This window comes from Uloborus diversus, chromosome 1 (genome assembly GCF_026930045.1).
Source record: "Uloborus diversus isolate 005 chromosome 1, Udiv.v.3.1, whole genome shotgun sequence".
Lineage (NCBI taxonomy): Eukaryota > Metazoa > Arthropoda > Arachnida > Araneae > Uloboridae > Uloborus > Uloborus diversus.
Window position 1 is genome coordinate 26,338,536 of NC_072731.1, and position 12,841 is coordinate 26,351,376.

General features: G+C 32.1%; 1 protein-coding gene across 1 annotated transcript in view; it reads right to left on the reverse strand.

Annotated features, from left to right (window-relative positions):
• LOC129234325 (prodigiosin synthesizing transferase PigC-like) overlaps nt 1-12,841 on the reverse strand; it is a 117,514-nt gene that overhangs the window by 57,598 nt on the left and 47,075 nt on the right. The window contains exons 13-15 of the mRNA XM_054868317.1: nt 1,973-2,073; nt 1,370-1,441; nt 270-376 (exon numbers count right to left, since the gene is read on the reverse strand). Coding sequence (XP_054724292.1) covers nt 270-376; nt 1,370-1,441; nt 1,973-2,073 — 280 coding nt within the window. The remainder of the gene's footprint in view (nt 1-269; nt 377-1,369; nt 1,442-1,972; nt 2,074-12,841) is intronic.

Sequence of the window (12,841 nt, forward strand, 5' to 3'; positions counted from 1 at the left end):
AAGAAAACTAAAGTTAGGTCCATTTTAAGGGAAAAAATGGTTTTAAGAACTCTGTCTCTTTAGCCATACAGTCACCAACTAGCTAGCAGTGATGAATTTTTAATTGCAATTTTGGAACTAGTTTCATGCAGAAAAAGTAAGTCAGAGGTAGACTTGCAAACGCATCGTATAATAACATTGAACAATTTTTTGCTTGAATACCAACACATAATGGATTTAATCTATTACATTTTTGTGAATAACAACTTAAATGAAACGTAAAAACTCACCCGACGTTGGCTTTGGAAAATGATTCCAATTCACATCGCAGTGGAGAATCAAATTCATGTTTGATCTCGAAATCGGTTTCCAACGCGCCACTTGTCACTGGACGGGACTGCGAAGAAGATGACTAGGTTTTAAAACGCACAAGAAAATTTGAATGAATTCAAGAAAAGTAAAAAAACGTTTTAATTAAGAGCGTGAAAAAAATCCACGATGTTCAGCTAATTTTTAAGTTTTAGTTTGATGTAATTAGTGCTGAAGAGCTGAAATTTTGTAGTCATTTTATCAGAGCGTTTCAAAAACCATTCTTTAGATTTTAAATGCATAACTTAAGTCAAAACATTTTAATTATTTAGAGTTCCATAGATGTAATCTGTCACCTTGTCGATTGGTATTAATTCTGTAGCATTTTTTGAAGATATTTATTTCTTTATTAATTTTCACAGTAGTTTTTTTCCTTTTCAAGAAGCGAGAAAAGAAAATACGCTAAATATATTCAGAATCACAGAAGTTTTTTTTTTTTTTTTTTTTGTTTATAGCATAATTCTATGTTCTATCATTTTTAAGGTGCCAAAAATTGAGCTGGCTAATGCTATTAAATATTTTTAAACCTAAAAACATCTTAATTTGACTAAGTAAAAATGTGTTACACACTCTAGTTCATCGGTACTCAGATCGGCATGGAAAAAAATCCCCTGATATAAATGTTTTTTTTTTTAACATTAATGTTCACAATATTTGAAATGAATACTCCTTAAAAGAAAAGAAAATCAGACATTGAACTGAGATGTTCTGCTGAAGAATTTGTTTTGCAGGAGAAGCTTTTCCAAAATGCATCTCTTAAAAGTTTTCAAGACAGGAAACAACAAACTAGAAGTGACAAAACTTTCCTTAACCTTGAAAGCGGACTTTAAGTACTTTTCATTTTGGATTAACTATTCTTTTTTCTAACTATCCTTTCTTTTACTGATTTTTTTTTTACTAGAACGGCACTATATTTTTCTGCCTTTTAAGCTTCTACTTTTATTTTCTGTTTTACTTTTAGATTTCGGGTTTGTACTTAACATTAGGTAGAGAGTGCTTAAAAATGAGTTTCTTTAATTACCTGTAAAATATAGACGTCTTTATCACAAATTCCCCATTCTATATCTCTTGGTGATTTGTAGTACTTTTCAATCTGTCAAAAAATACGTTAAAAGCTGTTAATATTTTTACCGTTTTATAAAGAGATATATTACAGAAATTGAGAAGATATCTCATGAGAGACGTTTTCTTCAACAAAATGCATGTGATATTTTCGTTACACTTAGCATGTGTTAAAGAAATGAATTCAAATATATCTTAATCATCAAATTGAAATTATACATATTTGCTCTAGTCTATAAAAATGCAAATATTTTTGTTATTTTAAAAATTCCAAAAATAATTAATTTCTCAATAATTTTTTTGAAGCAACAAAAGCAGATTGCTTTGCAGATTTCCAAATTGATCCTTGGCACAGTAGAAACATTGAAACTCTTTTATTTTAATGAATTTCTTTTATCTCCTCTAGAAATTAGAGGAGGAAAATTGTTTGCTCAAATTTTGAAAAATAAAAATCCCGCGGCATGTTAAAGATGTTTTCTGATAACAACAATAAATCACTTTTCATAATACAGAACTTAAGCGTGAAATGCTCTTTTTTTAGATGGTAAAAAATTGACTTTACCTTTATTGCTAACTTTCCTAACTTTATTGCCATTACTTCAGGTATGCAACATTTATCTTTAGCCTCTTCCGGCACATCTTCAGTTATAACACCGCCATCCCCTTCAAAATATCATTCCGTTGTAATAATTAGAGAATAAATATTTACAGTCAGTTTTCTTTTTGCATATAAGCAATGTAAAGCAAAAGCTGAGGAGGAACCAAAAACATTTTTGGAGGTACAAAATGAATAAATAAATAAGTACAAAAAGTTGCTAGTAACATTTTTATTTGGAATTCCCCCACTAAAAAGGATCTCAAAATTTTCTCTAGAAAGTGCCGCTTTCTTGAGAAATTCTGCAGAAATCTGAAGATATTTTTAAGATTTTGTTTTGCCTCAAAAATATCTCAAGAATTTTTTGACACATTTTAGAGTCATTCACAGCTTGCTAAATTTGTCTCAAGAATTTCTACACAAATTTAAAAACAATTTGGCGCTAAAGTAAAATCTGAAAAAAATCTGCAGATACCATTAACATCGAACGAACAACGATTTTTGCGATTTTCTTTTTCGAAATTTTAAAGTTTTTTTTTTTTGAAAATTCATTTTATAAATGTTTGCGAAGGTCCTTTGATGCTCAAGAATTCAGAGGGGGATTCCTCTCATTCCTATAGTGAGGGGGGGATTGTCGATTATCCCCCCCCCCACCATTGAAAAAGGTTTTTCTTATTCAAATTCAGTTTTCATCGGATCTAAAGTGATTTTGGCACCAAGGTCCTTTGATCAGGAGGAGCTCATATTGGTGTTTTTGCTCCTTGTAGGGGGTCGACCTTTATGGGGGGGGGGCTTATAAAAATTCAGCTTACATCGGATCTTTGCTAAATTTGAACAGAGGTCGTTCAATGCTCAGAAATTTACGAAAGGAGAATCTCGACTGTGGTAGGGGGGGACCCTTAATGGGGGGGGGCGACCCCCCTCATTGGGCTGTCTTCTTTGTACAATATCTGTTTTCGTCGGATCTTTCACAAATTTGACACAGAAATCCTTTGATCAGTAGGAACTCGCATAGGTGGGTTTTCGCCCATATGTGGGGGGCGGGGGGGGTCGCCCCCATGGAGTTTTTTTTTAATACTAATCCACAGTTTGCATCGGATCATTACTAAATATGAAACAGGCTCTTAATGCTCAGGAGTGTACATGAGGGGTTTTCACCCCTTTGCGCGGCGGGGGGGGGGGGGATAGACCTTCCAGGGCGTTTCGCCAGAAAGTCTCTGAAACGGAATGTTTACACTTTTTTTTTTTTTTTACAATGACTGAAATTTTGAGATTCTAAAAAAAAAGTAAGAAATCCAAAGTCATGTAAAATTAAATATTGAGTCATAAAATAGCTCTTTGGGGAAATTTTACACTTTTTTTTTTCTTTTATTAAATGTTGATGTCGAATGGAGTTTTTCGATGTTAAAGAAAGTATTGAGAACATAGGTGTCCTTTAGATTTTAAGAATATAATCTGTGATAGTACAATGCTTACTTTTTAAATGAAAATTATACAAATTGAACACATATTTCTACATTTTTATCCATAAAAACAAGATACGATTGACATAAAAGAACCAATCTATAAATGAAATTAACTTTTGATTGCGCAATAACTTTCCTGTCCTACTGCAAAATCTAGAGTCCAGCAAAATCTAAGCAATTCACGACAATGAAAATTAATACAACACTAGTTCATATTCTGATAGTTTGTCTGAAAATGCTGCATTTTTTTTCTTAATTCGTTGCTTTTTTTTTAATTTAATGATTTATGAATCACTTTTTTTCATATTTTTTTTGCTCCAAACTAATCAGTTTCGGGCTTGAAGTGAAGAGAACTTGCTTCCAGCTTTACCGGCGACCGGCGATTTGTTTACCTGCTTGTATGCCTCTTTCATGCTTTTCGCTTCCGCTCATTCAATTTTTTTTCGCTATTATTATAATTTTAAGCTTTATTTTGTCTTTAAACTGCTTTTGCTCATATTAATTGAGCTACAGGTTTTTTTTCTACAGGGTTTTTGTTGTCATGTGATTTCTTTACTATCGTATATCGCCAAATCGCTGGGCTTGTTAACGTAAAACACGTGCTTATAATTGCTAGTTAATTCTTTAGATATATACTTAATTTTCAGCTTCGTTATTTCTTTGTTTTTGTTTAAAGCAAATTGAGTCTTTGATGTCCCTACTGTGCTTTAATTTTCATATTAATGTGAGGAGAAAAAATCACACTTTTGTTCATGTGCAGCTTTTATTGCGCGTTTTGGTAGTTGAAACATTGTTCGATTTATTTGATATGTTCGGGTTTTTTCTTTTTACTTTTATTATGATTATTTTCATTTATAACGTTATTTGCACGAAATTGAAACTACAGTTGACTGTGAGTAACTTAATGCATAGAAGTAACCTAAAGAAAAACGAATTTCACATAATAAGACTCAAATATCAAATGTATAGTTAAAAATAAATTGAGCAATGTGCAAGTAGACAAGCATGGAAAGATAGACGCATGTTACTTGACTATATGGTGAAAAATTTAAATGAAAACTTGAATGTAAGTAAAAAATTTCTAATTAATAAGTAACCCGAAATTAAGAACAAAACGGAGAATGAGTGAAAGCGTAGCAAGGCAGACTTGTACACTATAGCTGACACATTTATTATCAGGTCAGTCCCCCTTGCCAGAAACCTACCGCATAAGTCTTTCATTTTTTGTCAATAAGTATAAAAAATAGCTTAATTTAGAGACATACTGAGTACTCGGTAACTACTCGGTATTCGACTTACTCAGACAATTTGCCGAGTACTCGGTACTGGGCCAAATTTTGATCAGGTACTCGGCCAATACCGAGTAGTTGTAAAAAATTGAATATTGTTCAAAGCGGATTTTACAATTAATAAAAAAGTACTAGCATATAATATACCGCAGTCATTTAAAATTCAAATTTACAAGTAAAATTCAAATTTTGAGAATAATGAAGTTTGTTATGCTTCAATAGAGTAAGTCTTATATTTTAAAGCCCCAAAGTTGATAAAACTTATTTATTAAAAATGGAGCAAAAAGGTAAGTACAGAAAATATGAAATGTTAATATTATTAAATGGATTTTTGCCACTTCGAAAATTTATAAGAAGTATAAAAATACCTTTTCTTAAAAAATAAAACAACGTCAAAAGCACAAATGTGCAGGAACACTGCAAACATGTGTTTTGGCATTACAAGGAATGCTTTTTTTAATTCACAAAATGTGAGCTTACGGATTTAAAGACATCCGACAAATATCCGATTTTTTTCTCGCATTTTATGCACTGAAAAAGATGTTCCTTGTAATACAGAAACACGTGTCTCGGTGGCTTGTGGCTTAATTTGGCGGGTGGGCCCGCTGTTATCAGGGGCACCCCGATGAAAGTCATTGTGGCCTCCCAAAATATTCTGTATTTGGCAAATTTCGAGTCCATATAGCTGTTTAGGCCCAGAGTATCCTCTAATTATATTTAAGTACGTGTGGATGCTAATTTTTTATCATTTGGTAAAGTTTGGAGTTTCATTTTGTAAATTGACAACTTAACCACTCTCCTCCTAAAAGTTTTAGTTTGGGTTGCCTCTGACAATTGTATAAAAGTTTTCACAAATAAAGGAAAACATAAATTGAAGAGAACTAAGGTGAGTATGCCAAATAATACGGCAATGAAGACCAATGAGACCCCCCCCCCCTCTTTTTCCCATGCAGGATAGCAAAAATTAGATTGTGACTGGGATCATGCAACAGCATTAACTTTCACTCTAAAATGCTTCGTTTATATCAAATTACGAAACTGGTAACTAATTTTTATAGAAACACGCAGTTCACTTAATTACCAATATGTTGTTTTTATAAGAAAATTAAATTACTTTTGATTGAGTAATAATTTAGGTTTGCTCAGTGCTAGAATACTCTAGCGTAGTAGAGGCATGCCAATAAGCCCAACACGACTAAGATTTATTACTTTAACCAAATATCTAGCTTGAAAGAAAATTGAAAAAGTCACACTCAATGAAGACTATTTTAGGAACAGCTTTTAATTAAAAAAAAATAGTCTTAACTCTTATTATACTATCCCGACACTGAAAACCAACTGAACCTAAATTCAAAATGAAACTTAAAAAATGGCAAACGCCTTTTCGAAAATAAAATCTCCATTCAGAAATTTCGAAAATGCGCTCTCAGTTCCATAAAGATAAATAAACAAATTAAAATAGGCATCCCATGCAATGAAATGAGTGGGAACCCAAAATATTGTAAACACTAATACCTGATAGTAACAGCCGTTTAAGATTAAAGAAAAGGAAAAAAATGGATTAAATCAAAAGAGAGAGAGAGAAAGAGAAATCGATGAGAGAACTTTTCCTTTCCCCGTGGGGTGGGCTCCGAAAATTCTGCCCTTTGCCTCACTGAAACATTGTATAAGCGACACGAGACAAGACACATTCCCCCCACTGCTTCTACTATTGCTATTAGATGAAGATATTTTTCAAAGAGGCAGGAAGGGAGCCGGCCCATACACATCGTTCGGGGTGACGTCGCTTGCCGTTTTCGTAATGCTCGAGGTTGGTTAAGTTGTGGGCCGTTGTTGAAATGACCTGAAGGATCATTCTTAATGCGCTGTCGCTAGTCAACAGAAAAGGAACACTTTTTTCTTATATTAGCGATTAGCAGAGTGCTAAAATTTAAAATCAGTTTCATGCCTGATTTTATTTAAAACTGAAACACAAAAAGACATTTTTATATAATCTAACTATGCACAATTTTTCCGAGTGGGCTCGGCCCATAGTGACGAGTTGCCACTGACGTGTCTGCAGTGCTCTTGCACATTTGTGCTTTTAACGTTATTTCATTTGCTTTAAAAAATTATTTAAGTTTGCCGGACTAGAAGTATAGGTTGATATGCTTTGTTTAAATTCCAACTTGATTAATCCTACCTTGTTGTGAAACTTTTCGAGACTGCCCCAAATTTTTTAATTTGTATTCTCCGCAGGTGCGAATGAAGAAGGAGGAATAGATTGATTTCAGATATTTACCCTTTTATAAATTCGCAAACCTCCGCCTTGTAACATTATGGAAGATCGTCTTAGATAAATTTTTAACTTCCATTCCTCAAAACTTACGTAATAGTGTTCTCTCCCTCCCCCCCTGTTCCTTACCGTAATGTCTTCAAAGGCAGGCCCGAATTAACGTACCTGCCATGTGGGGAGGGGGGGGGCACGCCTCTAAAACGGCAGTGGCCATTAGTGCCATAGCATATTCTGGTGGACAGTTAGGGGGCCCAAAAGTTACAAATCCAGGCATGATCAAAGGTGTCCTATTCAGTCAACTCTCGATAACACGAAGCCTTACAACTCGAATATTTCTTTATCTCTAGGATTTCACTCAGTCCTAAAATAATTTAGTTTTTTCAATATAAAGTTCTCTTATATCTCGAATAAACTCCTTTTAAGCTGTGTGGAAAGTTCTACGAAAGCTTTGTTTTGTCTAATGCGTTAAATTGCATTTAAAATAAGAAAAAAAACAAGATTTTTTAATCAGCTTGTGTGAGGGGATAATTATTTTATATTAGTGCTCCTAAAATGCACACAGTGCTTATGAAATCACTACATTCCTAGATTTTGCACAATTGTGGCAAGTACCGTGTGCAGCAGAGTCAAAAAACTTACCCTAATGTTGACTAAACGGTGGCCGAATTTGGAAATGCCAGGAATTCGGGAATGGGGTTTAACAACAGTATTTTCACCCTTCTCAATGTGTTTCTGAGAGTCTGCCAAGTTATCCAGTTCTGAGACTCTACTGTATCTCTTTTACATACGATTGCTTCTACTTTATGCTTAAAAAGGTAAAAATATATTGCTAAAAAATGTTAAAATTTTAATTCTGATTCTACATTCATAATATCTTATTTATGCACTTTTTCAAAGCACGAAAAGAGTTGATTTTCAAAAATTTCACATTAGCCAAGAACTTATTCTTACAGTAAGAAAAGAACTTATTCACATCAAGCATCGCGCTGAAAATTCAAAAATATCTGCACAAATGAAAAACAATATGCAATTGAAAGATGAAAATAAATGACAATCCCCAGACTTAGATAAAATGAAAAGCTTTCTGCAAACACAAATCCTAACTGGAAAATTTTCTGCAAATAATTATTTTGCCTGACTCATCCTTGAATAAAAAGTTTAATTTGTATTCAAATATGAAAGAGACAAAAAAAAAAAAATTGCTTTAAATCATTTATTTTTTTTACAATAACATATAGTTAGTTCTTATTTTTCACCAACTGAAGAAGACTGCCGAAACCATTATTTTTTTTACACATGTGCTTCAAAAGGCTTTTGGAGAAAGACTTTAACCGAAATAAACTTTAGGATTTTCTTAAAAATTCCATTTAAAAAAAAATTAAATCAACGTTAGCAGTTTGAAAAAAAATTTCTGCAGAGCTAAAAATTTTCTGCGAACGCCGTTCGCGCGTTCGTCTATATTATGCAAGACTGATAATCCCATTAGCTTTTTTTCCAATCATATATCCATGACAGCAAAAATGGAATTGTTTGCATTACTTTACCGTTTTTGAAGATAATGCTTAGTATAGATATTAATTAAATATTATCAGGCAATGCACATATCTACAGCAAATGTATGTGCGCACAACATGTGCCTCTGTAATATCTATGCATATTCATTACAGGGTCAAGAATGAAAATACACCATTACCACTTACTTGCCTGTTTGGAACATTTAAAAATATTGATAGAAAATGGGAAGCTCGGGTAATTTTTATCTAAAATTATTCATAAGTGTGGAAATGTAGTTTACACAACATTGGGAATGTTTCAAATATTTGTAGGTTTTCCTAAAATTTTGTTGATCAAGTTGGTAAGTTAATTTAATTGTTTAATTGTTTATTTTATTCTGATTATTTATTTCATTTGGTTGATTCTGAACTTGATTTTAGTAATTAGTAAATTATTGATAGTCACGCATTTGAAAAAGAAAACTGCTAGCTTTCAAACGAATTAAATCTTAGCATCTTTCTCTGTTCTTAAAATAACATATTTTTAAAAGTAAATTTCAAAAAAAAAAAAAAAATGCAGTAAATAAAACCAGTTTAGCAGGTTCCTTTGTTTTATAAAATCAGTATTTTTAGTAATTGAGAGATTATTGTGTATTATATCAGATATTTCAAGGAAAAAATAATAAATTTGCTTTCATGAAAATTCCTACCTAATTTTTGTATGATTTGTTGAAAACCAGAAAATGTTCTTGAAATTTATTATTTCTGTTTTTTAGTTACAATAGTAGTTCAGCTCATTACATTTCGCTTTAATTTAATGTCTGACTGTAGTTCATGTGGTTGAAATTTTATTTTTCACAAAACACTAAATTTCGGTATTCTTGTGAAAAATGAATGTTTTTTCTACGAAATTGTAACTCATGAGTCATGGAAAGTTGCAATTAAAGTCATGGATTTCAAAACTCTAAATGTAGCACCTGCACTTGCATGATTTTCATTGCCTCTGCATACATAAACACATGTGATTGCCCTACATTATTATTGTTTATCTTGTCTGATCTAAAAATTTGATAAAATTTAGGTTTATAATTAAAGGAAGTATATACCTTTAAATAACCTCTCCCTCCCTGCAATATAGCGCTCTATTTTCGCTAAAATTTGAATGATTAAACATCGCTCTTTGTAGTGACGCTACTGAAATATATACAGTGGTGTTCCCGTAGGGTATACTTCATATATATGCTGTATACTCTCAAACATTATTTAGACATATAATATCAAATTGCATAAATTTTCATATTATAATATACTATGTATATGATCACGTACACCAATTGTGGATAATGGATTACTGGAAGTATAACCTTAGAAAAATTGATGGTTACATCACTGAATATATATACAGTGGAGCTTCATAACTCGTCACCCCAAGGGAAATTAAAAACATGTTGATTTAAGTGGATGTCAACTTATTGAGGTTCCATAATTTTAATTCCTGAAGAGTTTCTGTATCACTTTTACTTACCAAGGTTGCAGAGTCAGAGACTGACAGATTTTAGGACAAAAGAGTCAGATTCAGGAGTCGAAGGTTTAAAATTTCAAGCGTCAGTTATTTTCTTCCTAAGCCCGCAACTCTGCCACTGCTCGCGGAGTCGTAGTCTAAGGGTATGAAATTTCTGAGTCGGAACCGGTAATTTTCCCTCCCTACACCACAGCCCTGTCACTTTCTAATGCTTAACATTTACATCATGGAAACTAATTCCAGTATATGAATTTTCTTATTTTGAAAAGTACATAATAAATCCATAATTTTTGAAAAGAGATAATACAGATTCTTGTCAGTCAGGTCTGAATTCACACCCCCGGGGAACATGAAAACATGTCGACTGAAGCGGAAGTCAACTTACTGAGGTTCCATAATTGTAATTCCTAAACAGTTTCTGTATCACTTACCAGGGCTGCGGAGTCAATGACTGACATGTTTTGGGGCAAAGGAGTCAAAGTTTTAAAACTTCAAGAGTCTGAGTCGGTCATTTTCTCCCAAAACCTGCAACTCTGCCATTGCTAGTGGCGTGGTAGTCTAAGGATCTAAAATTCCCAGAGTCGGGGCCGGTCATTTTTTCCCTCTACTCTGAAGCCTTATCACTTACAAATGCTTAACATTCACGTTATAAAAGTTTATTCCAGTAAAAGAATTTTCTAACTTTAAAAAGTACATAATAAATTCGCCATTATTTTTTTTAAAGAGACAAAACAGATTCTTGTCAGCCACGTCTTAAGATAAAGTCCTGCTCATCCTTGTTTGAAAAACATGTCACAGTACCACCTTTCTCTAGAGGACATTTATCTTACCTTAGCCTTTTAGAATTGCACTAACAGCACAGAGTGGTGGCAGACTCCCCTGGATAAAAATGGAATTCTCTAAAAGAACTTCTCAAAAAAGATTGACTGACCAAGAAATCACAGCGTAAGGTTCTGAGAAAAGGTCAGTATGAAAGAATGTTGAAAGAAAAAATTGTGGACTAGAATAGCAATTAGATGTTGACTTATAGGGGTTCCTGAAAATGTGCGTCAAGTTAGAGAGATTTTAGCCCATTAAAATTAGCATTGAGCCAACCATAAGGAAAATAAATGTTGAGCTACCAGGTTAGTCGAGTTATCCGTAAGTCGAGTTTCCAAAGTTTCACTCTACATGAAACTAAAAGTTTGAAATATCTGGCAACTGTCCACATGAGACGGTGAAAGTCAACATTCTCTTATTTAAAGCTTTCACAGTAATATATATTTAAATGTGTTTAGGAATAAAGAAATTGTTGCACAATTAAGTCTCAGAAGTGTAGAGTTGATGCTAAATATCTCATATCAGAACAAAAAATTTATATTGTGTGTGTATTCTTATATATACTGCCAGCCCCGCTTAAACGGGTAACGGATAAACAAATACCCCAAATATGAATAAAACCTTTTGGAACCGAATACTTCCCCACTGAGGAAATGTCAAAGATCCTCGCTTAATCAAACAATATTGATCAGCTTTCACAATATTTTGCTAAGAAGTTTCTTTAAGTAATTTAAAAATTAATTACGTATGAACAATTATTCATGTAAAAATATTAAATTATATTTTATGCATACAACAGATGAGGGTGTAAGTTGCATTTTTTCCTTGCACCCTTCTAATATATATTTAAAATTATTATACCTATTATTTTGTTGTTCACTTAGCTTGTTTCAATATATTTTTACCAAAAACATTACTCTCATTATATAGTTATTGATTCATTATTATTACATTTTAAGACAAATGTTGTCAATTTGGTAATGATAAAAAGTATTTCCCCGCTTAATCAAATAATATTTCTTGGAACTGACAGTATTCAATTAAGCAGGGCCGACAGTATATATATTTTTTAAATCAGAGTGGAGCAAATATATATTATAATGTTAAAAAAAAAAAAAAAAATTCAAGGTTTTTACTATCTTCCCATTAAATTATATTCTTCCTACTCTGATTGGAAAAATATTCAGGTGCATACCACTTCTCAAATAGCCAATGAAATACTTTTCACAACAAAATTTTCAACAATATAACTAACTGTTCTTGAAGTAGAAGGGATTTCTGTTGTCAATTTCTGTTTGAAATATTTGACTTATGACCATTATCTTAAAAAAATTAGTACCATCTACAAGAAATAAAAAAGTGTATCCTATTCATAACACCAATGAATTAAAAACACATTGTATACGTTGTCCTACATCAGTACGGTGAACACATTTTAGTCTAAATTAAAAAATCTTATTTCAAGGTATCTGTTTTTGCCAAGCACAATGAAAAAAAAAACTCTAGGTTTATTCTTCTGAACTAATTTTAAATACTACATCTGGTAGGAAATTTTTATCATGACAGCATCTCATGTATGTAGATTGAAATTTCAAATGCTTCTTAAGCTTTTATTTGGATGATTTACGCACATAATCAAATCTAGATTAAATACATTATCATTATGCAATTTTTAGGGAGTTTCAAATCATTTTGAACTATGTTTTAGCCGAAAGAGTTCTAAGATTTTCTTAATTACTGTATTTTTCGAAATTTTGCTTCATTTCAAAAAGCTATGAATACTTCTTTTTAAATAAAATTACAAACAGTGGTAATTATTTTACTGAAAAATTTCAAAATAAACTTACAAATTATTTTTTTCCCTCAAAAACAACTTCTTTCTGACAGCTGGATTATAATCATTTCATTAAATTTTTTTTTTTAAACAGAAGTAAATTCACGGCAAAATTGAGAGACAAGTTTATCAGTATTT